The following is a 24,733-nucleotide window of genomic DNA, read 5'->3' on the forward strand; positions in this document are numbered from 1 at the left end:
GTGTTTTCACTATAACCCTATTTTTGCATGTTTGTATTGTAACAGAAGTAAGACAAATGGATCCATTATAACTCTATAAACACAATGAATTCTGGGTACTTACATAAATGGCTTAAAGGGGAAAAATCAGTAAACTCACTTAATGACTCCATCCTCCATGTAGATGTCAGCACAGAAGGACTGGTCATCGTTCACGATCTTCCCCCCTTTGATCAGGAGACGGTCGCTCTGGGAAACAAAAAGAAGATCCGTAACTTTAACTGCATTTAAACTCATTAATTATTTCATCAGGACAAACTGTGGGAACCAGACGCTAAATATCTGAGCAGGTTAAGACCAGTCTGGGCTTTTATAGATGCCTATAAAAAAACGCTTGTGAGTGTGAGTATCCGATTTGGCTGCATTAGATGCAGGATTAAGTCCATTTGATGAAGGACATTTTGGGAAATGTCATATAAAAAGGGAGGACTGGGACACGCTGCAGAAAATAAACAACCTGCCGTGCTTACAGAGCAGCCTCTGCTTGGCCTTTTCAGGATGCCTTCTGATAAGGAACACATGGCTGAGAAATGTCTTTCAACTGATACTGGCTGTTCTTCTTCTCCTACTCTCACACAGATGGCTGTGGCTCAGTGGTAGAGTGGGCCTCTGAACCGGAAGGTTAGCGGTTTGATACTATGCAGTCTACATGTTGAAGTGTCCTTGGGCAAGACACTGAACACCAGATTGCTCCTCAAGGCATTCATCAGTGTGTGAATGTGTGTGAAAGCGCTGAGTCCATTTACCAATAACAAACTGTACACACTCCTAAAACACTGTCTCATAATAAAAAAGTATATGTATATTGTACATACTTGTCAGCTTTACTGCACTAGTTTAAATAACTGTATTGTATACAAAGAAATGTGTAAAATTTTCTTTACGTGCAACATGCACTTTGTGGCGTAAACTATTAGTATATTTATGGCGCTTGTCTCTGATCATTTTTCTGCCTTTGGTAACAATTTGTAAACAGCATCCTTGAGTGATTTGTCCAACATGAGTAACACATGTTAATGAGATGTTTAGGTAAACAGTCACAAATGTGTACATTGGTTAGTAACAGTGTTGAAGGAATTTTGAAAAACCATATTGATCCTGAGTGTGAAGTACATCATGTAACCTGAGTGAAGATTATATATTCTGTGTGAAATGCATGTATTCAGGTAAAATGTGTTTAAAATCATATGCTTTAAAGCATACAATATTTCTTTTTGCTGTTTTTTCAAAATCTGTTCAGCCCTGTGGTCTGTTTTAACTGAGTCAGACTCCTGAATCCTGAGTGGGAACCAGCCACAATCAGCTGAGTGCGTCTCTGTTACCCCTTTTCCACCAAGGCAGTTTCAGGGCCAGTTGTTTGTTGCCGGTGCTCAATTGCGAAGCAGTTTTTTGTGTTTCAACTGAAAATGAACCGGCTCCCGGCCAGAGCGGCCCCAACTCTTTGCTAGTCTAGAACCACGAACCACTTACGTCAGGGGCAAGGGGCGGGGTTGCCGTGACCAAAGAGACAAACTAAACGAGAGTGTCCATTTTTCTACATTCAGCTACACAAAACAAGGAAGGTTATGGATGTAAAGGCGACGATTTATGTTTGTTTCCAAACTAGGAAAAAATCATCCCTCTTCTTCCCGCTTCAGACACACTTAGAGATGAGCAGAGGACATGTGGATAACAAAAAGAGGTGTAACAGACTGTTAGAAAGCTCCACAGAAAGGCGGGCCACCACAGAGAATATAAGGCCAAAGCTCTGAACAGTGCAGGCAGTTACACCATGGCTGAGCTCCGAGTTTGTTGCTGTGTTTGACCATCTGTACACAATAAACTTGTGTTGCATCAGATCCTGCTATTTCTCAGAGCCTTTTTTATAGACTTATAAATTTTTCTAAGAGTTTTGAACTTAGACTTTTACCATTTTTAAAAGTGTTTTTAATTGAGTGTTAAGTCAGTGGGGATCAGGCCTTATCCTGGCCCGTGACCTGTGACCTTTTTGACAAAACAACAGCAGTTTAGTAGATAGATAGATGTAAAGATCCAACAAAATCTGCTTTCTAAAGGCCATAAAAGACTTTTTCTTATACCTTAGAAAGGCTACATCTATTTATCATGACAATTATCCCTAAATCAAACAACCAAAACAGCTTTGCGTGCTTCACAGCAGAAACAGAAACTAAATTTCCTTCACTGTTTCTCTTTCTGCTGGTTAATTTTCAGCTCTGCTTGAACAACAACACTACGGAAGCATTCACAGTTGCAACAATGAAAACAGACGACCGCCTCCAGACACACACCCCCCCCCCTCATATGTTGTGCTGTCACGGTAATGACATCAGAGGGGACCAATCAGAGCACAAGCTGTGTAATCAATCATCCACGCCTGCTGCTGGGACACTTGTCTCTGTGCAGGAGAGGAGGAGTGGAGGGGAGGGGGAGGTCTGCAACCTCCACAGTCTCCCACCAGGAGCCCCTCACCCTCGTCCCTCACCCCGGCGGCTCGGGCTCTCTGTCCAAAAAGGGAGTGGCAGCTCTGGTCACAAGGACTACAGCATCCCGGCTAACAAAGGCTGCACTGTTTGAGCCGCTGCCGCTAGCTGCTGCCGGGCCAGCAGCTCTGGCCCCAAACACAACTGCTGCTCTGCAAACGCTCCCAGTCAGAGCCCTGCCCTGCGTCTCAACTGCCCTGCAGAACTCAGCTTCTTGTAATACTTTTCATTCATTCATCTTCTTTATCTTCTCAGACTCCTTCTTATAAGGAAGAGGTATGGCTAGTGCTCAGACACGGATGTAATGGAAATACCTCTTTGCATGCACAGGCAGGGGCAGGTGGTACCTGATGCTCACTCTGCATGTACTATGTACTATGTACTATACAGCAGCCGGGACAACATATTACATCTTTAAACTGTTTTAGGTGTTTGGTTTGTCATTGTTTTTGTCACATGAACTTTGTGGTTTGGTTTTCACAATTTAGAATATCAATTCTTTTAGCAGATATATCATAAACTCTCCAAACCTAACTTTTCAATTGTCAAGATTTGCTGGTTTGTCTATCTGTTTCGGTGTTGGTCAGACAAAAGCAGCAATAGGAAGATGTACCTAGAGCTCTGGAAGAATGTGACAATCATTTGTCCCTATTTTCTGACTAATTATATAGATTTAAGAATGGGTCAGAAAAATATCAACAGATAAATCAATAATTTAATAACTTGGGGTTGCATAAGTGAGGAGAACACTTGGAGCAGAACCAGAGGTGCCCTTTGAAACCATCCCGCCTACATTACCCACAATACAACTCAGCATGCAACAGTTCAGTCTGAACTTTAAAGGGGACATATTTTAGCTATGTAATCAATCTTCTATTATTCTAATCTGTTTTTGAATCACATTGGTAAAGTTTGTTTCATTTTAAAAATCAATATATTTTAATTTCAATATTTTTTCCTCCTGAAACAAACAAGCTGATTTGCCATTCAAAGGTCAGACTTTAGCCACGATTGGCTGACAGTATTTGTATATTTCACTCCGAAGTTGTAGAAAACATGGCTGCTCTAGGATCGGCTATTCTGGCTTATATGTACGAGCCAGAATCTCCAGGAGGTATCGGAATGGTAAGTTGAAATCTTGATAACGACTTGACTACAAGCTAGTGCAAGAAGGCAGCTTGAGGTGAATGACGATAAGTCGATTTCAGTGAAAGCAAGGTTCTACGTAGAAACCTGCAGCTGTTGTGAAACGGCCCATTTCAGAGGCGACCTTTTTAATAATGGAAAAACACGGGATCATGCAGTTTTCACTTTTTCACTGTGAACAATAAACACCCAAACATGTGAAACCCATGCAACATGAGAATATCCATTAAAAAGATATGGCCCCTTTAAGTCTTTAAGTGGAAACAACAGAACTAGATGGGTAACAACTAAAGCAACTAATTATACCATATTGTAAGTTAGTCAAATAAATATTTTAAGATTTATAAAAAAGTGTATCGCCATCAAAAAAAAACACTGCCCACCATTTTTTTTTTTTTTGCTTAAGTCATGTACCAATGTTTTCTCCTACTTTCTCAGTTGTTGTTTCGACTTGAGGGGGCATTCAGGTGAACTTTTACAGTTGGTAACTTATTGACTCATTGACACCACATGAATGCAAGGTGCAGTGCAGGTGAGTTTTAGGTGTGTTATGCTAATAGCGGCTAATATGACACAATATGACACACTATGTCAGATTTAATTCAGGTCCGTCTGGAGCCTGTTAGGTATGTATACAACTCTTTCTCAAAGAGAAAGTACTCTCCAAGACCTTTCCACAGACTCTCATACGTAAGCTTTGACTTTGGGTTTGTCATGTAATTATATAAGGGCCAATTCCACCCAAAGTTCCTAATATGAAAAGCTATTTCTTTTACTCATTTTCCCAGGTATTTTAAAAGACTAAATTGTCCTTTGTATAGGAGAAGACATATCTGAGTAAAGGGCTGCAATAACGCACATCTCATCTCTTTTTGTTTTTACTACAACTGTACAGCAACCAGACAAACACATGGATGACGTTTCATAGAGTCATATCCTTTCTGCTTTTTGCTCATAAATTTAAACCACGCACTCATGGTTTTTCAATGAAGGGAGACGAACACACAAACACACCCTCACTAACACACACACGAGGACTTCCGCTGACTGCAGCAGATCTGGAAATGCTTTGCAGTTGTCATCTGAAAGGTGTGGCGGCGCTCTGACAGCACTGATGGAACTAATGCAAATAGATTATGTGGTAATCTTCGATCTATGTGCAGCAGACTGCTCTGGTGGAGCGACTGGCCGCGCTCCAGCCCAACGCTGGCCTGCTCTCAACCCAACAACTGCTTTGAAATATGTCGTTACATCATGTGCCTCATCATGACCGTCATTATCACATTACTAACTGAGGATTGCCAACAGACTTTGGTTCTTGATTCAACACTCAAATTTTCACACAGTCTTGGCTAGCACACTTTTCTGCCTGAGAGGTAAAAATGTACTTTTCAGAAAGAATCACTTATTATTGATCCATAAAAAATGGCTAGTTTACTGTTTGATAGAGAGGCTGATGATTCTGAAAAAGTCTGACTAAAAAGTAGTCTTTTTGTCGTCTTCAGGGTTGAGTTTTTACGCTTCAGCTGCAGGAAATTAGCAGAGTGTTTACATGCCCTGAATCCACTCTGGCTGTATAGTCATCTAATTGTTTCGGAGGTTACAGGGTTTTGGAGAGAGTGTCTGGTTGTACTGGAACACAGCCAAACATGACAATGACCTTTCCTTCATGGGAACCTCTTCCAGCCTCCCAAACAGGATGTGGACAAATCTCAATGGGTTCACTGTTGCTAAACTGCTGTGTTTTCATTCCACACTAGAATAGTTAACCTCGCTGATGTAAATGTCAGACCAGCAAAACTATTTCTACAATGTACTACGCAAAAACAAGTGTGCTCTGATGCTATCAAGGCTAGCAAGAATGAGGTTAGCATGATCGATTTAGACTGCAAGATGACATGTTGGGTTAACTTCTTCTTCTATGGTTTGTGTGACAGTTGTCAACAACCTCTTGCAGTTTATTTCATCTCGATAATTATAACTTGGTGAATTATTATACAGTTTGACATGTTTTGTTGCTACTCACATGGTTCAAAGAAATTAACTGACTTTAAAAATCTTTGGGCAAAAGTTGAAGAGCCACTGCTAGGTTGTTGTTTTCTTTTGGCCTCTTGGGGCAGCACAACAAGTTGTAAATATTACCTGCATTTGTGCAGCCTTTTAAAGACAGGACTGTTACACCTCGCTTATGCTTCTGCGTCTGTGTAAAAGTCACAACGAATGGTGGGATGAATCCATTTCACCTCTGAGCAGCAGATGTAACAGATGTTTAACAGAGGCTAAAAGAATGGAAAAACGGCTTGTGCGGGAAGCTCACTTTGTTAATGCATTGCGCCTCTTTTGCTACAGGAATGCCAGAACCATTGACTGTAAAAAAAAAAAAAAAAAAAAAAGATGAAAGACACATGAAGATGAAGCCAAACTACCCCCATGACGTCTTGTGCTGGTGACGTTTCTTAGAGTCAGAGTGGAGCAGCAGCAATCAGCGGGTGGAGCAGCCGTAACCAGCAGCCTTTGGTTAGCAGCCAAACCAAAACACACACACTTAAATTACCAAAAAAATGCAGCAAAGATCCCGCACGCCGGCAGAACAGCTTCTTGACGTTCACAGATATGTTAACTTCAATGACTATAGTGATTGTTTTAGTTACGTCTCCTCTCACCATTCGTCCTCTACTCTGCTAATCCAGAACAGATCGTCTGCAGGAGCCGTATTCGTCAACAGAGCTGTCAATCATCCTTTTTACAGCATCAATTAAGAATAAACTTTTATTTAAAAACTTTTTTTTTTAAATTAACACTTGGACATAAATCAGCATAATAAGAACTAACTATAATGACAGAAAACATGTTTGAGGAAAATGTATTTGCAGTGTATTTTGATTTTATAGTTTGACTCATGTCCCATCTGTTAACATGGAGGAGGCGGGTTTTATGACCTATACTGCAGCCAGTCAGCAGGGGGCAATAGAGAGGGTTTGGCTTCCCTTTCAGAGAGCTGTCATGTCGGCCATCTTTTTATACAGTCTATGGTAAAATCACACACAGAGGCTGCAATACTACACCGTCAAGTGGTTCAGTGTAAAGAATGAAGGTGGAGTAACGGCGGAGCTTTGTTATTGTTGCAGAATGTGTAAAAGGACTACTGAAAGCCTTACAAAGTTTATACGCTGAACAGTTTCCTATTTAGTAAGTTTAAGTTTTACTCTCTTTTTAGCTCCATTTTATTCTCCACCACTTCTTAAAATATGAAGTCTCTTTAGCTGTGAAATGCTCCTCTCTTCACTAGCTAGTCACCAGTCCACCTGGCTCCCTGTCGTTCAGTAGTCTACTGGGTAGGTCATGTACAGTTGTGAGAGCCATTGAGAGTCAAACCCACGCTGTAAAATATTTAGCTGTAAAAATATATAAAATAAAATAAAGATCTCAAGGATGCTTAAAATCCGTAAAACGATCTGCAGATTTAGGTAAAAATTCTGTGTTGGTTCATCATAATGAGTGCCCCTTTTTACATTATGCATGGTCCTAGGTAATAGTAAACTAGTGCTAAAGGCTGCTGAGTATAAAATAAATGAGCTGATGAATGAGTCTGGGAATATTGATTATTTCTCTGTTGCAGGCAGTGAGATCAATCTTTCCTATCATATGACTTCTGTAGTTAATTACGCATAATTAAACCGTGTTGTGTAAAAACAAAGCAGCAGAACCTCAAAGGTGAAAAATAAAACACCACACAGAGGAAAAGAGACGCCTGGTGACTGGGAAGACAGAGTTTCGTGAATTCAGGAGAAAAACTGGTGGGCTTAGTGAAAACGTCCGCCAGTGCTAGACGTAACCCGGCAACGTCATGTGTTGTTGTTGTTTCCAAATGGAAAATATCCTGGGAAAATTCATGAAGTCAGGTAGAGAACGCTGCCAGGTCAGACTTTCAACACTGTGATTTATGTGTGTCCTGGATTATTCAAAAACCAGCCTGCCACCACAATCATCTCAGTTCATGTTCAGACAACTACTGTACAACCATGTTCATTGTTTTTGCTTAATTTAAAACAGACGACCGGCTGGCTGGACGGCCAAACAGGAATAAAACTATTTCCCAGAGGGATAAATGTGAAACCTGAAACCTCGGTTTGGAAAATCATCCAAACAGGAGAAACTGAAAACAAAAATACATCTGAAAAGTGACTTGTTCGTGTGTGTGTGTGTGTGTGTGTGTGTGTGTGTGCGTGCGTGCGTGTGCGTGTGTGTGTGTGTGTGTGTGTGTGTGTGTGTGTGTGTGTATCAAGCATATGTTCGGAGATTTGGATTAAACAGTCTCCTTTGTTTACCTACTTGTGAAATTCCTCAACTCTGATAATTCACTTAAAATTCCCTTATGATTTTCTAACTTTACCTAATAAACTTAAATTGTCTTTCATCGAGAAATATTAACTTAAATATTAACTTATGAGCCTGTGAGAACCCTCAGGTCTTCGGGTAGTGGGCTTTTAATTGTGCCAAAAGTCAGAACCAAAACCTAAAATGAGGCATCTTTTCATCATTACAGCCCCCGCCTGTGGAACAGCCTACCTAAAGACCTGCGAGCTACACAGACCTAGCTTTTTAGTCTGGCTTTTAACTGAATTTTACTTTATTTAACTTTATTTATTAACTTGTTTCTTTAACATCTTTGTTTAAGTGATTCATATAGATTCGTTGAGTGTGTTATTATCTTATTTTAGTGCTTTATTACTTTACTCTAGTTTTAGTTTTCTGGATTATTGATTTACTTGTTAGTGTTTTATTAGTGTTGTCTTATTTGTGTTCACCATTTTATTCTGCTATTTTGAGTCTTATCATTTTAATCCTACCTCCAGAGTTTCCTCTTTATGAATTCATAGCGTTTCCTCACTTTGGTCAGTTCCTGTTTTTAATGAGCTCTCTGTTTACATGTTTTTATTTAGCCTTGTGCATGAGTTGGGGGGGAGGGGATGTTGATTGTTTTTATTTTGCTTTTATGTATTTTTTTATGTTTTAAATGTATGAAAAGTGCTATACAAATAAAATCTGATTGATTGATTGATTGATTGATTGACTGACTGATTAAATTACATCTGAGATCAACATTTTCTGTAAAATTTTCTTTTTGACATAGAGAATTTCCCCTAAATTTTCTCTTAAACGTGTTTTAATTTAAGATGTATAAAATGATTACCTTGGAATTTAAACACTGAGGCTTAAAGAAGAAGTGCGTAGGATTTAGGGGCCTCTAGTGGGGATGTTTTGTACGTACTGACCCTCCCGTTTCTGACTTGTTGGAGAACCTACAGGGGCCAAGACTTGCCAAAACACCCTGATCTACAGTCAATGTTTGGTTTGTCCATCCTGCACTAGAAAAATGGCAATATAACATGGTGGTATGACTTTTGGCCATACCACCCTGAACATGTCTGATCTCATCCAATTTCGAAAGCTAAGCAGGGTCGGGCCTGGTTAGTACTTGAATGGGAGACCGCCTGGGAATATCAGGTGTTGTAAGCTTGGGGCGGCTGGGGCTCAGGGGTAGCTGGCGGTCGTCTCTCAATCGGAAGGTTGGGGGTTCCATCCCTGACTGCTTCAGTCTTTATGTCGAAGTGTCCTTAGGGGCACTGAACCCCAAATTGCTCCCGGTGGCATAGCTATCGGGTATGAATGTGCATAGATACTGATTAGAGATTGGCACTTAGGCCTCAGCCATCAGAGTGTGAATGTGTGTGTGAAAGGGTGAATGTGACATGTAGTGTAAAAGCGCTTTCAGTGGTCTGAAGACTAGAAAAGTGCTATATAAGTGCAATCCATTCCATTTAACTGACCTGCCAAAAAGCTGCTCTACAGACAGTTTTTGGTTTGTCCATTCTGCACTAGAAACAAGATGACATGGCCTTATAACATGGTGGAAATAACATGGCAGTATGTGGGCGGTATGACATGGCTGTGTAACGTGGTGGACTCTGTTGAACAGACCTGCACCCTCTGTAGATAAAAAGAGCTCATTATACATCAACAAAAACACATATATTAATTTAAAGTGATTATAAATGAATATTACATTCCTAACAATTCAGTCATTACTCCCCTGACTTAAAATCTTGACCTAAAATTGTCTCTTACATGGAAATTTCACATAAATTCTCTGTTCTTCTAGGAAAAGCCTGTCACTGACCTCTCTCTGCAGTGTGTTGCAGCTGGAGGCACCACGATCCTGTTACAGATTTACCAAACAGTATTCTCCTTTGTTCATGTGCTGATTGATAAAAAAGTTCCCTTACTGTATACACACACACACACACACACACACACACACACACACACACACTGATTACTCTATGAATGGGGCGATTTGGGATGATATTGAGCGTGAAAAAGCGGGGCAGTGCCGTTAAGCGGGTGATTTGGTGAGCAGCATGGCGATGTGTGATGTGTGCACAGACATGGCCCCAGGCTGCTGTGCACCCGGAGATAACAGCATGAACACACTGAGGCGACCTTAACAGTAAGTACCAACACACTGAGCTTCCCCCGGGGAAAAACTACTGTACTACAGGTTTACTAGCAGACTGCCTAATGATCCCTCATCCTCTGGGGATTGTAGTCACTGAGACTTTAATCCAGGGCGGTCTTATTATAGCCTCAGTCTATTTTTACCATCTCCTGACATGGACATTAGAGATGCATTTACTTTACTAAAACTGTCTTTGTTTTTGTTTTCTGCTTTGCTTTCAACTGTTTTTATATCCGCCCCTGTCCTGCAAAGAAGTCGAGCTCTATTTTTGAGCTTTTGAGCTTTGAGAAATCATCAACCAATTACCGGTACTCATCGATCGATCGAAAGAACTAAATGACAACAAGTTTGATGAAATCTTTTAGCATTTAACATTCCCTGGTTTCAGCTTTACAAATATATACTTGTTTTCTTTGTTTATATGATGTTTGATCAAGTCTGTTTATTGTATTTCTCATTAATTGACTACTTGTTGGGGCTCCAGTTTGGGTCAGTGGTTTGGTTGCGCGTCCCATGTGCGGAGGCTACAGTCCTCAATGCGGCGGTCCCGTGTTCGGCTCTCGCCCTCGGCCCTTTACCACATGTCATCCCCCAATCTCTCTTTCTGTGTTTCCGAAACTATCCACTGTCATCTCACTCAATGGAGGCCTAAAAGGCCAGGAAAATCATCTTTAAAGAAAAAAATGACAACATACATTTCTATGTAGAATCTGTAAATAGAGATTAGTTGCAGCCAGTCTGCTCTGGTTTAGCTGTACACAGCTAGAATGATGAAAATAGTCCTGAGTCACAGAAGCTCCGAACCAGGGGGTGATCTCGTGAAGGTTCATTCATATTTGATGGGAGCTGCTGCAAGTACATCCTGCCTGTGCAGCTGACCCGACTCCATCTGGCCCCACACTCAGCTCCACCAGAACCCCACCCATAACGATGGAGATGGATGGATAAAACAATCTAAACTCTTCATTTGATAGGTTTATGCAGAAAGGAACAGAAGACACAGAGTTCCTTTGTCACTGCTGAAGCCAGTCCTGATCAGATTTTATTCAATTTACCCTCATTTCCTCTCCAGCCTCTGTTTGGTTTAATAAGCTCAGCCACTATTCACACTCGAGTCTGTACAGTGAAGTACAGTGGGACGTTAGTGTTGAGACTCTGCAGCTGGAAGAATGAAATCCATGATGCATCTATCTTCAGCAGGGTCAATCTCACGCAGCATGCTAAATACTTTAAATCATTTAAGAGATCCTGTTTCTGACCGCCTTTTCCTTTCATGCACTCTTTGAGAAAAGGAAGTCTATCTATTTAGGTCTTACTTAATCGCTGCAGGGACTACAACCCTCCTCCTAATCCTCTGATCACTCCTCCTGCACTCTCCTGAGAGCTGAGAGGAGGATGATTCACCTGAGCGGCTGCCTGTTTTTCACCAGAGACACCAATCATGTCATCACCACAGCCCAAAATATGTTTCCAATTATCAGTTATGACTCAATATCCTTCATTTTTGTGAAGTATTTAAATGTGCAACTGTTTAAGGGGATTTTAAATTAAGCTAGCAAGTGACAGTCTGCAACAGACAATAAACATCATCATGTGGACAGATCTCAGTTCATGTTTTAAGTCTTTTTCTAGCAGTATGCAGGAAGTCTATAAATAATCACAGTTTTCATCTTTGCTTCTTTAATTCGTTGTTTTCCCCAATTCATCAGTTAATATTTTGGTAGAAATAGAGGAATAATGATTAGCATTTAGCATTTAGCAGTTCTCAAATTCTTATAAGTGATTTGTCTAACTAAGAGTCCCAAAACTATTCAAATACAATCATATTAAAGAATTAAAAAATGGCCCAATGTCACGTCTGAAAAGCAGAGAATATTTGGACTCCTTGCCTGATCAAACAACTATCCAATCATCTAAATAAATGTCAATTAATTTTCAATCATTCCACCAATCCTGGGCAGGAACAGCCCCAGGATACACAAGTGTAGTGAAGTGAGTGTTTTTATGAGGAGTAGATCGAGCAATCAGCCTGCTCGATGTGCGAGGCCGCAGGATACATTGTTCAGATTTGGGAGGTGTGCACATCAGCTCCTCTGGGAGTCTCTGCCACCCACAGTTACCCATAAAACCCTTTATTGAGCAGATACACAGAGATGTGCACATATTATTTTGCAGAACAATACAATTAAGCATGAGCATGGATACTGGTGCAAAAATGTGTCCTGTTTTATCTGAGATGAGTTGGTGGCCACATCAGGCTGCATGAAGTCCACCAGGTGCAGGAAGGAAGGAGTTAAAGGCCTCCTCTGGAGAGTTTGTAGTACAGAGATAAGAATGCACGACTTTGGGTCGGCCCACTCCTAATTAGTTTTGAATGAAGTGACTTTAAACAGAGGCTATAATTTGGAGCCCTCCAGAACACTTTAGCGCCTGTTTCTCTCGTGAGTACGGGTCACTAATCATTCAGTCAGGCGTTTTTTTTATCTGCACAAAGCTTTTACTCATAAAGCATAAAAACAAGACACACAAATCCATCTGGATTTTGTCCTAAAACATTTTTACCCAATTATTATTTATTTCTCTAAGACGGACCTTCTTCCTTATCCGCTCTGTTTCTGCACATGCATCTTCCCGTCATTACACAGCTGAGAGAAGCATGGAAGGAAATAGGACCCACTGTCCCCTCCCTTTCCTTGGCCCCCTCCCTTCCCCTCCCTATTCTCTACTTTCCATTGAACCACAACCACCACCACCATCCCTGCAGCTCCGCTATGAATTCAGGGAAATAATCTGCCCCTCAGTGACATCTCAAATGCTTCATTGCCACTTAAAATTAAATAATAATCAAAACCAGCTTGTCCAAAGTGAAAGGAGGAATTGGGGGAAAACCCAGCCGGGTAGTGCGCGTTTAGAGCGGATGCAGAGAAAGCATTTGCCCCAGCAGTTGTTGTGCGGTGATACCCGGCCACCAGACACACCGCCTAACAAAGACCACCGGCGTGAAATCTCAACTGTCATGCAGGCATACCAAAGACAAAGAGGACTGAGACTGAGTCTTCAACAAAAAGGAACATTTTGAGGTCAAGTGAAAGCTCGGTTTAATCCGGAGAGGAGCACTTGTCGCAAAGATGCTGCAAAAATCACATTTTATAGCCTCTGTGGCCTCACTGATTTATCGATCCGTATGTGGGTTTGGTCTCCCGGAAGGAGATTTCAAAGTAAAGCGAAGTGCATCTGCCAAAATGCATCTATCAAAGCAACTCTGTGCAGTGATTTCCTACTTTGGAGCTCAGATTAATGGAGAAGCGCAGCGGCGCATAAACCATGCCGCCCCGGTGACATCCTGCACCCACACCCGCAGGCCCACGCGCCCAGACACCGGACACCAGACTGAATATTATCTCAGCTACTTCAACAATAAAAGCATCCCAACACTCACTGTGATGCGGGGGATGTTCTTCTTGCCCTGGTAGCCAGACATCTTCACCGGGTGTTCGTCTTGCGCTGCGCCGTGAGACCGCAATCTATGCAACGGGATGTGCGGATTACTGCCGCTCGCCGGGTCGAAACGAGGATGATGAAGATGAAGAAAAAGCCGGGAAGGTCACAGCTGATCCTCTGGGAGGCCACAAACGTACAGAATCAAACTAACTCTCAGCTCCGGATCGCGTCCTGGCAGCCTCCCGGTCTCCGCCGATGCACCAAAACCTTTCCTTCCCAGACGGAGTCAGACAAGAGGGGAGGGAGGGACCACTCGCGAGCCTCTTCCCCATAAAAGAACCGCACGGAGCATGCGCAGAGCCTCGCCCTGCTCCATTGACAGGAGAGAGCCACTAATGCCATCAATTGCTCTCCGTGGATTAGTGAAGGCAGAGAGTGCAGCAAGTGAACAAACCAAGAAACAGCTAGCAGCCATCTTACCTCCTCTCACTCCTCCTGGTTTCTCTTTTTAGCACTGGATTTTATTAAAACAAGTCAAATCTTAAACAGAGCACAGTGTGAGGACATTTCCAGCTCACTTTCCACCTCTAATTGACTTATTCCTGCATTCATTCTTCAGCCACTATATTGTTAAAGTGATTTAAAGAGTTCCTTTTCTTCAAAGATTTCACCTGAGATAATATGGGACACTTGCTTGGATGCAGGAAGGACGGTGGAAAGGAGAGAGGGAGTTACCGTTTCTACTTTTTGTAGGAAAAAAGTTATTTCAATGAATGTAACATGAAATTAAGCTGACTTGCATGATGGGAAATATTTTCCATACACTATAGAAGCCAGGGATACTTGCCAGGGATAATTGTGATGATTGTGAGTGTTACATAACAGAAATCAAAGCAAATCAAATTCAGGATCCTAATGTTTTATGGACTTCTGCTCCAATCGCAAAAAAATGAACCGCCATGATTTCTGCATTTAAAGGCAGACTATGTAGGCAACTATACTCCTTCTTGACTCATGGTACACAAGTAGGGAAGAGTCGTAAAGTCAGGCAACTAACTGAGGACTATCACTTGGAGCAATCAAAAGCCAAATCGCTAACACACCAGGTCATGCCAAACCAACTCAGTCCGTAAGAGTGTATTGAATATAAAACAGTGCATTTTATTTCCTGTGTATTCAACTGTGCATTTGCTTAAAGAACAATGTGTTGATTCTTTTTAAAAAGACCTCGCTTTTCTTATTTAAGATGTTACACAGTGTTGCTTTGAGGGCCTATTTTCTTGCTGTGCATCTCTCTGTGTGTCAAGAGATGACTTTATCAGAGGAGCCCTGCAATCTCACTGTAGTGGAAATACTCTGTCAAAGGAGAAATACTTGCATCCAATATTTTACTCAGGCCTATTTAAAGGGACGAGCATCAAGATATACTTAGAGTACTTAAAGTAAAAGTAGTTGCTATGCAAAGAGGCCCATTTGAAAATAAAATATATTAGGCTATGTGAGTGAATTATAATCATTGATACATTAATGTTTAAAGGTGGGTCTTATATTATTTATATACTGCTGGGTTGTCAATAAAGTCTTATCTTAACCAACAATAATCCATAATAATTGATTTGTTTATTATATTTTGTATCAGTAATCTGAATCTGTTACGAGGATGATCAAATAAATGTAATGGAGTAAAAAAAAGTAAAACATTTGCCTCTGAAACATAGTGGAGCAGACGTATAAAGTATCAGCGAGTACAGATGAGTACAGTACTGGAGTATTTAATTACTTCCCACCACTGCAGTCTGCTGACGTCACATCTTTTATCAGGCATGGTCCTGAGATGTAGAAGAGCTTTTAAACATCCCATCATTCAATCCAATCCAATCATATCAGAGGTATCTTCTTATATCAGAGAGGACTGAGCACACTAATACACATGTAAGACTTAAATATGTGTGAGGAAGAAACGGGAGAGAGTAAGGGTGTGTTGTGTGGCTCATGCTCCAGATCAATAATGCAACATGACACCAGGGTTCAACACACTACCCAAAGCTTCTAACAACATCCTGAGTGCGTAAATATGAAGTGAAGGAAGTGAATTGAGACAGAGAGTGCCACTGTTTACCATGCAGCAACCATAAAACCTCAATGAGTTTGAACCAGAAGTCGAAAAGTTAAGTTGACAAGATTTTCCTGCAAGTCATGCAAGTCGGAGCTGCTGGCCCTCATCCTCCAGCTCCACACCCTGAAACCTGCTGCTAAAGAGCCTAAATGCACGAGCACGATGATGCAGCAACCATGCACATGTCTGAGGCCCCATTAATAAGCAGGCTAACCTTGTGGTTTATTTCTCATTCAGACCTGTTAACACTGCATTTTTTTGGCTCAAGGGCAGCCGACCAATACAGGTCATGGACACAGTCTACATCAGCCAGCCATCTGTACTGCACAGCAGAGGGGATACAATCAACACAAACTAACAGGAGCCACTCCCTCTGGCAGCTCTGCATGGTGGGCCCTCTATCTACTCTGTTACATCACAGGGCTTTCTGGGAAATGTAGTCAGAGCAAGTTGTCTGGTTTACATTGGCTGTTAGAATGTAATAAACTCAAATGAGTGGCAGGGGCTGTGATTAGAGCACTTTCAGATGACAATGGCGCAGATTTGAGCAAAATTATGAACGTTAGATGACAGAAAATAGATCCGGAAAGAAATAAAGAAATGAAAGAGAAATATATCTGTAAACATGCATTGACACGCATGCACACATTAAGCATGCAAAATAAAGAGAAAATTACCCTTTTATCATCCAGATTCTGCAGGGCTTCCTTCCCCGTGCTCTCCCGGATCTCCACCTTCCTCGGCTGGGAGATGTCGGTCTGCCGGTCAATGACTCGGCCGTCACTCTTCCCCCTGCACGCCGAGAGCGCATCAAAGTCGAGCGTCTTGCTGTCCGAGGAGCCTTCCACCGGGCAGAACATGCCACAGAACTGCTGCCTCGGCCTGGCGGGGCTGTCAGAGCCCATGCTCTTAAAGAAAGCTGGTACTTCCCCGGCGGTCGACATGCCTTGCTGGCTCGGAGGGAGGCTGAGAGGTTTCCCGGGGAGTAGCTGCACAGATGCTCAGTCTCAGCTTCTTGTTTTTTTTTCCTGGACAGCCACCGCCTTTTGTGGTTTTCAAGCGCAGGTGGTCGCACTGTGACAAAAGCGCAAAAAATCTGTAAGGCTAATGGTGCATGAAAACACTCCCACTGTAGAGAGAAATGCACCGTAAATCTGCGTAATAATATCTGATATTAGGAGGGTATCCACTGTCCACTTTCCTAGTCTATGATCCTCCTACAGATCAGCAAACAGTTTTGATTTGCTTACTCATGAGTCTACATTAGCTCCCCTAGCCTGCAGCCAATATCCGGGTGCGATTTCACGAGTAAAAAGTCAGCATATGAGGGAGAGATCCACAGTGGAGCCTGTCACAATAAAGATCCAATAGGCTACAGGAGGAGGATGTTCCCCAGTGAGGGATTACCTGAAACCTGTGTGAACCCGCGCAGAGACAGACTGGTCGTGGCACGAGCGCATTAGATGTGATCAATCCGGAAATGATCGCTTCTTTCTTGTCCAAACTAAAAGACTCCAATCTGGGTACAGTCTCAGGGTGCAGCGAGCAGCCTGTCTGTGAAGTTATTTGAGAAGTGGATCATTTCATACTTTTGGGTCTGTGTGTCTCTGAGGGGCGTGTCTGATGGAAAGTTGGAGGTCAAGAGGGGATCAGCACCTTGGAGAGTTCCCCCCAAAAGTCACACCCAGTCCAACAATGAAGGGCGCTGTCCGTTCAGCACCACGCCCTGCGCTCCCACACTCGCATACCTCTGAATATTTCATATTTAGTCTACCAGCTGAGAGCGTCAGCTGTTTGTCTACTGGCAGCTCTAACATGACACATACCAACCCAGACTGGGACATTAAGAGGCATCCACAAGCCACAAGTCTTTTAATCGGACAGGACAGACTCATGTCTCTTCTCTAATTTGTAAGACTGATAGTGATGACTAACAACTTTTAGTTTATTACGTTATAATTTATTGTATTAGTCCTAAGATTGACTACAACTGCTAAAGGCTAACCAATCATATCTGCAGTTAGAACTGTACTTAATTATTTCTTAGTAACATTAGATTTAAAAAAATAATTTTAGTTTTTTGCATTTGAAGGGGAGAAAGTCAAAATGTTGATGACTTGATGATTTTTCTTCCTTTTACATGGCACTACTGGGAGCTTCTAGTATCTATTAAGAGTTTAACACTTGAACAAATCTGCTTGACGAGAGCTGTAAGTGTGGTTTGATAAGGTGTGACTGACAGTGACCAAACAGCCACACAATAGTCATCAGGATTGTTGCTGCTTGGTGCACGGAGCATGACTTTACAAGTTTCCAACAGAGCCTCGCCCATTTGAAACCAACGCAAGTGGCATAAAGGGAATATAGAAATTTAAAAAGATATATCAATAAAAAACAGCTTTACCTTCATGTAGGGCCCCATTACTCAAATTAAAAGTTTTATTGTGAATTGTGAATATAATTTTTCAGGGCCTTTAATAAGGGATTGTGGTTGTTAAATGAATACATTGATTTGGGTCCAGGTGCTCTGCAGTCCTTTTCCTGAAGACGGTTGAGGAGTCCATTGACTGAAAATGTATCCTAGAAATAAACTTTTAATCAGATATATCAATTAGGCTAATACCTATTTTCTGAATCCGACCAGTCTGTTGTATGATATGATGATGCTATATTGATCTCCATTAAGAAATGAAATGTGCTAGAAGCCATATAACTCATAGTTTAGTAAAAAGTCTTGTATCTTATAGTAACATTAAACCAAGAAATATAGTAGCTGCTTGGTATCAGATGAAGCTTCTCATCACAGCAAGACAAAATGAGATTGATAACTTTGTTTTACCCTGATGTTGTCATTATGATGTCATCAGAAGGGTTGCATTAAAAAGTGTGGACATGAATTTTGAAGGACAAACAAACCAGGCAGGGCCACAGGTTGCATTAAGGGATCCAATGCTTTGACACATTGAGGTTTATCAACCAACCTTGTAGTAGTCAACATACGTCTATTGTAGATAGGCCAAATATTCTGCCTGTAAACCTTCCTCTAGTAGGCGATATACTGCCATATAGGCCACTACTAACCATCCCTTCATTGTTATTTAATATATTTTTTTAGTTTGATCTCCACCCTAACAACAGAGACTTATGACTGAAAGCACCACTGAAAAATCTGTCACTGTCCTGAAAAACTCTTTACACTTAATGATAATGATTGTTACCCCTACAAACTCCCGCTCTGCAAACATCTGCTTCGGACAGTGTTTTTACACTTTGCAAACCCAACACTTTTTTAGCATCAGATGATCGTCTCCCACAAGGATATTACCAACCTGACGCTGTTTATTTCCTGCTGCGGTATTGCTGAGTAATGCATCAGTCGGTGTTAGTCATCTGCAACCACACAGTCGGCCAGTGTAAATTAAATTAATGTACTCATTCTGTGGCTTTAGATAGTGTGTATTTCCATGCCCCTGCACATCTTTTAATTGCCCCTTTCCCATGAGAAAACTGCATCTGATTCAACTATTTTTTACATATTCTACTTGGGGTTATTGTTTCTCTATTTTTTCTCTTAAACGGTTTCTGCTCTGCATCCAAAAACATTAGTGACTTAAAGTGTGGTTTGATGGAGATATACTGTATATGGTATAATATCACGGTTTATAGTTTCTAAGATGTTTTAAGTTGTGTATTAGCCTCTGGGATAGGTTCATAATATTTTATGTTGGGGATTATATTCATTATAAGTTTAGAAAAAGCTTATTAAAGTGCCACAATGTAAGTGATGTATGCTTGTAAAGTCACAGGCAAAGAGCTAGGAGAACCACTAATATCCTCTAAATATGTGGATTTACCACCACAAACTTATCATGTAGCAGAAATAGATAGTAATTTTAAGCAATATGTGTTTACATTAATCATTGTTTGTAATGGAATTTCTTCCATTTTTAGCTGAACCTCACAGAGAATAGATGGCTGTGAGGTATAAATAAATACTTCAGTGCTGCATAGTGATCAATAAAGTGCAGGCAGGCTTACTCTAACACACATTGCTAATTTCTGACTTACATCATACCAGACTGAACCCTCCTGAACGAGCGGCCATGGAAAACATTTTAGCACTGAGTCCAGTTTCCATAACAACGTGGTGGGCAGCAAATGGCTTTGCTGCCTCTGTTTCCTCTCCCAGAGGGCTGTGAGGGCCGCTCTGTGAGTGTGTGTGTGAGTGTGAGTGTGTGGGTGGTCATCTCTGCAGGAGAGGGTTAAAAAGTCTGAATGTCAGAGGTAAAAATGTGAGCAGTGCAGCCACGCCCAAATCTGACACGGCGCACTGACACCACCCCTCTTTATGCTGAACTGTCGTAGCACAAAGCAAAACAAACGTCCCCCTGCTGAGGGCAGAGAGAGAGGGGGAGTGTTAGATAATAGGAGGGGAAAGTTGGCATCATGCCCGATAAACAGTTGGAGGAGGCGGGGGGGGGGGTCAGGGGGAGTCTGCACACTGTGCAGGAAGGGCACGGTCCTGGCATCCAGCAACAGATGTAGGACAAGGACTGAGATCAGCAGTATGAGTGGACGCTGTAATCGGCTTCTCTGTGAAGACATACAAGAAGTGCTGATCAGGTTGGTTGTGTTGAGTTTACACAGCAGCTCATCGATCTGAAGAAAGTCAATTATAATATGTTTGATTTGAAAGGGAAAAAAAATGTAAGAAACTGAAATCAATCAATTTGTATCGGCAGGAATTGGCAAAAACCAAGACAAGTAAAGATTTGACATAATAAAATAAAATAAAGAGACAAACAAGAAAAACACAATCCACTAGTGTGCAGTCTTTTCTTTGCCCTCTTCATTTCCTCCCTGAATTCAGCCGGATTAACCCTCTTTGGGGCCCTGGGGCAAAAATGTGGCCCCCCAATGAATCATCTGCATTTTTTAATGCCGTTATCTTGGCGGGCCTCCCTTGCATTAGAGGTTTTCAAGCTCAATGGGAGTTACTGGGATAAATAAGAGTTCAAGTTCACTCATCTATTTAAAGGGATAGTTTAGATTTGCAGAAGTGGGGTTATATGAGGTCAATGAGTTTGTTAACCACATCAGATGTTCCTGTTTGGAGAAGTCGGCCAGATCAATGATGGACTGCTAAGCTAAAGTATTGTTGTGAACAGAGTTTGTGTAAATTAACTTTCAACTGATATGTACAACTTGTGCCTACATACAGTATATTAATGTCCTTCTAGTGGTTGGTCAATCTAAATAATGTATTCATTGCCATCAAATTTTGTACAGACATTCACAGTCCCACAGGGACGAATCCAGCTTACTTTGTTTATCCTTTAACTTAGTCTCTAGTGCATCCAACAGGATAATGCTTTACTTTATTAATCTAACTTAACTTAAATACCTGAAATTCAATTTTGTAAAAACGTATGTAATCCTCATAAGCCTCAGCTGAACTTGATGTGCATGCTAACCTGCTGAACTAAGGTGGTAATTACGGTTAAAATTAAGAGCAAACATTAAACATCAGCAAGTTAGCATTGTCCATGCAGCAGTGCACAATATGCTGGGATACTATAGCTAACATTTTGCTTAAAGCAGAGCTGCCTTAGTACTTCCAGAGCTGCTGCAATTGCTGTAGACTTCTTCTTAGTTTCATGTAAAACCCTTCTGCCTGTCTGTTTCCCTGTCTGAATGTTGTTGTTTCTCCATGTAAACTAAAGCTTGTTTGCATATAACCAGTGGAATAATTTCCTTAATGTACAGAAGCACTGCTATGTCACTGGCATACGGTAACTTACATTTAGACAGCAGCCAGAGACACCACACAAAAAGCATCTGATTTTGTGTTTTGCACCTTGGTCTGCCAAACTAGTGACCAAACCAACATCCACCAGGGGAAAGTCCACTAGTTAGCTAAGGTTCTGACAATAGCCCATTGAAGAGCTCAACAACTTCCCTGCAAATGTGCAGAGCTTAATGTTGTGATCAGTGCTGCTAACAATTACTTTCTTGCAAACTACAGCAAAGATGCTCTGTGAAATAAAAGATGACGCATTACAAGCTACGTCAGTGGTAGGAGATGGTAAAGACTTCATGCATCCTAAGTGGGCTTGGTCTCTTGTCTGCCCTCCACTCTTCCTTGTCTCCTAAAGAGGTGGGGCAGTTGCAGAAACCCAGGGGAAACAGTTAACAATCATTTATTTCAAGTGTGCTGTCTTCGTCCATCTCTGACTACAGTAACCAGCATGTGTTACTTAACGTGGTGCTCTGGTCGGCTCTGCTGTAAATCAAACATGTACCACACAACCTTGTGAGTCTCACAGTTTTCACACAGATTTGTAACTGCAAAGGATTTTGGCTGGACCTCCTAGCTTTCTTGTGAAAGATCAGTGAAAGTTAGCGAGGAGAGCAAACAAGAAGAAGGAAAGAAAAAAAGGACAAACCGGCCTGCCAACAGGAATATGTCAAACATTGTAAGTCACTGACTTTAGTAATTTATATTTATTTATAAAACAGAGATGATTCTGTATTTACTGGCCTCGTGTGTCTGCAATTTGTAGAACCTGTTTGCTCAGTTGTGTTTACATAATGAATAAACCATGAACTCAGCTGATGTTTCACATTTAAACACACAACAGCTGTCCGTATTTGCAGACGCAGCATCCTGAGTATAAATCTGGCTCATAACCAGCCTGGGTTCACTGAATTATTACTGATTATTGATTCTGATTTCTTCCTCTCACTTGATCACACAGGGTGTCTGTATCTGGCAGTGAAAGCTGCTGCAGTCGGTCCTGAGATGAGGTAAAGGAGGAGAGTCTCCTCACTAGAAGAATGGAGACTGAGCTGGCCACCACCCTGTAACCCATGGTAACGCCATCAGCTGCAGTGGGAGGAGCCCTGCGTCTCAGTGTGTCTGATTGGACAGGAACAGGTGTGCTGAGGTTCCATATAGGGAGGATGGAGGAGGACTGGTGGAGGCATTATTGATGAGGAACAGGGGGGTTACTTTCAGATCAGTTATTGTTAAATGGAGGAATACTTCACATTGTGATGTAATACATCACTGACATGTTATTTGTAGCATTTGTTTTGTTAACTTCTGACATTGATATCTATTGTACTTTGTACATGAAGCTTGAATCTGAAAACAAAGCAGGGTTTTGACATGTTATGACAGCATTACCCTTCATTCATTTCTTCTATTACTTTACCCTTAAAATATCTTTTAGACTGTCTCCTGTATTTGACTGTACTTTTTTACAAATTACAGTTTTTGAATGTGGATAAGAAGAATCTAACCGTTCCTCTAGAACAGGGGTTCCCAACCACCGGGTCGGGGAGAGGTTTCAGGTCTTGACACGATTAGTACCGGGCCTTGAAAACCCACTAAGTTTCTCCACTGTTGGCGGAGTGTGAGAGATATTTCCCTCTGCAAATGACCCAAGGATCAGGAATGAGATGTGCAATCCTTATATTGCCAAACCTTCATCTCTCACACCAGTAAGACCAAGATGACAAATGATTGGAGTTAAAAAACAATGAGGACCAAAGACTTTATTCAACCCCTCTACCAGTCCATCAGAAATATTATATTGTCTGGTGTGTGTCGTCAAAACGGTTGGAAACCACTGCTCTAGAGACTTTTTTAGGACATTGTTTTTAGTTTCATTTAACCTCTTTGCACAAAAAATCATTTTAAAGGAAAGAACTTTGACAATAAATATGCTTTTTTTTGTCAAGAGTATGGTGAGAAGGCAGATAGCATGCCTCTCTGAAGTCTATATGCTTAAAATGTAGCTGGAGCCAGCAGCCCATTAGCTTAGCCTAACATACAGACAGGAAACAGGAAGAGACAACTAGCCTGGCCCACTCCAAAAGTTGAAAAATTATGTAACTGCAAAAACATCACTGCCTTCAGTCAAGATATTATTCATAAACTTCAGTTTATATTGATTAAACAAACAAGTGTGAGATGCTAGTTAGTGAGCTGTTCATTGCCGTAAGACAGATCCAAGTTATCTGTTTCTTCCTGCTTTCATTGTTTATGCGAAGCTAAGCTAACAGGCTGCTAGCTCTAGTTTCATATTAACAGACATGTTAGCGGGAACCACTCTCTCATCTTGCTTTCAACAATTGAGCAAGGTCACTTATTACCCAAAATGGGTAGTTTATTAAATAGTACAAAACACCATTCATGCCCTTTTTGTTGTTGTTTGTTTTGTCATTTGGCTGCTCTGAAGTCAGTGTCCACAGGAAAGATGGTTGTAGACTGTCAGTTTTGTGAGAGATAGGAAATTAAATATCTTTAAAGGATGGGATGTAGCGCTCTCATGATGAAGACCCTGATGGAAATCCACAGTGTCATGGTCAGTGTCGGCTTTTGTCAGATCCAAAATCGCATTCACATAGTGACAGGGGTTAAATAGTGAAGGGGTGAAGGCTTTATGTATGTGCAGTAATACAATGAAACTAAAACTCAAAGAAAGAAAAAAAACACGACTACACTTTGAGGCCTGTTGATGCAAATATACCATTCAGTCATCAGAGCTCATGGAAATCGTTGGGAGATATTTCTAAGGAACAAACAGGAAGCCAGTGGCCAACAGCACTGCAGGGTGTCTGCCACTGGAGTGCAGTGCTTCTCCAGTCAGCTCCATGAAGCTTACTAATTGTTGTCTTCTGTGACAGAGACAGCATGCAGGGAGAGCTGTCTCAAATATGTCGTTATAATCAGGGCTGACACGTTGTCTTCCTGGAGGTCCTCCTGCTCTGGTTTCCAGCAGCTTAGACACAGGTCACATGGGGTAAAAGGTCTGTTGGTCGAGGGTTCTTGGAAGAAGAACTTGACACCTTTAGAAATGTTGGATTTGACAGGAGGGCTATAAAAAACAGACAAACAAACAGGTTTGTTACAGCAGGGCAACCGAGGACCCAGAGAGTGAGGGAGGATAAACAATCTCAGACATGACAAGTGGTCCACTTAGC

At 41.5% G+C, this 24,733-nt stretch overlaps 1 protein-coding gene and 1 pseudogene across 2 annotated transcripts in view; one reads left to right on the forward strand and one right to left on the reverse strand.

Moving 5' to 3' along the window:
- dpysl2b (dihydropyrimidinase like 2b) overlaps nt 1–16,772 on the reverse strand; it is a 36,430-nt gene extending 19,658 nt beyond the window's left edge. The window contains exons 1-2 of one of the 2 annotated variants that reach the window (XM_069677124.1): nt 16,420–16,772; nt 140–228 (exon numbers count right to left, since the gene is read on the reverse strand). In XM_069677124.1, coding sequence (XP_069533225.1) covers nt 140–228; nt 16,420–16,686 — 356 coding nt within the window. In that variant the 5' untranslated portion in view covers nt 16,687–16,772. Of the gene's footprint in view, nt 1–139; nt 229–13,624; nt 13,876–16,419 lie in introns of those variants that run through there. The other variant, XM_069677125.1, reaches the window with a different exon arrangement.
- On the forward strand, nt 9,067–9,185 carry LOC138605239 (5S ribosomal RNA; annotated as a pseudogene).
- Nucleotides 16,773–24,733: the final 7,961 nt, after the last annotated feature.

Source organism: Semicossyphus pulcher, unplaced genomic scaffold, assembly GCF_022749685.1.
Source record: "Semicossyphus pulcher isolate SPU_LCO1_2020_fin unplaced genomic scaffold, fSemPul1.0.p SCAF_28, whole genome shotgun sequence".
NCBI lineage: Eukaryota > Metazoa > Chordata > Actinopteri > Labriformes > Labridae > Semicossyphus > Semicossyphus pulcher.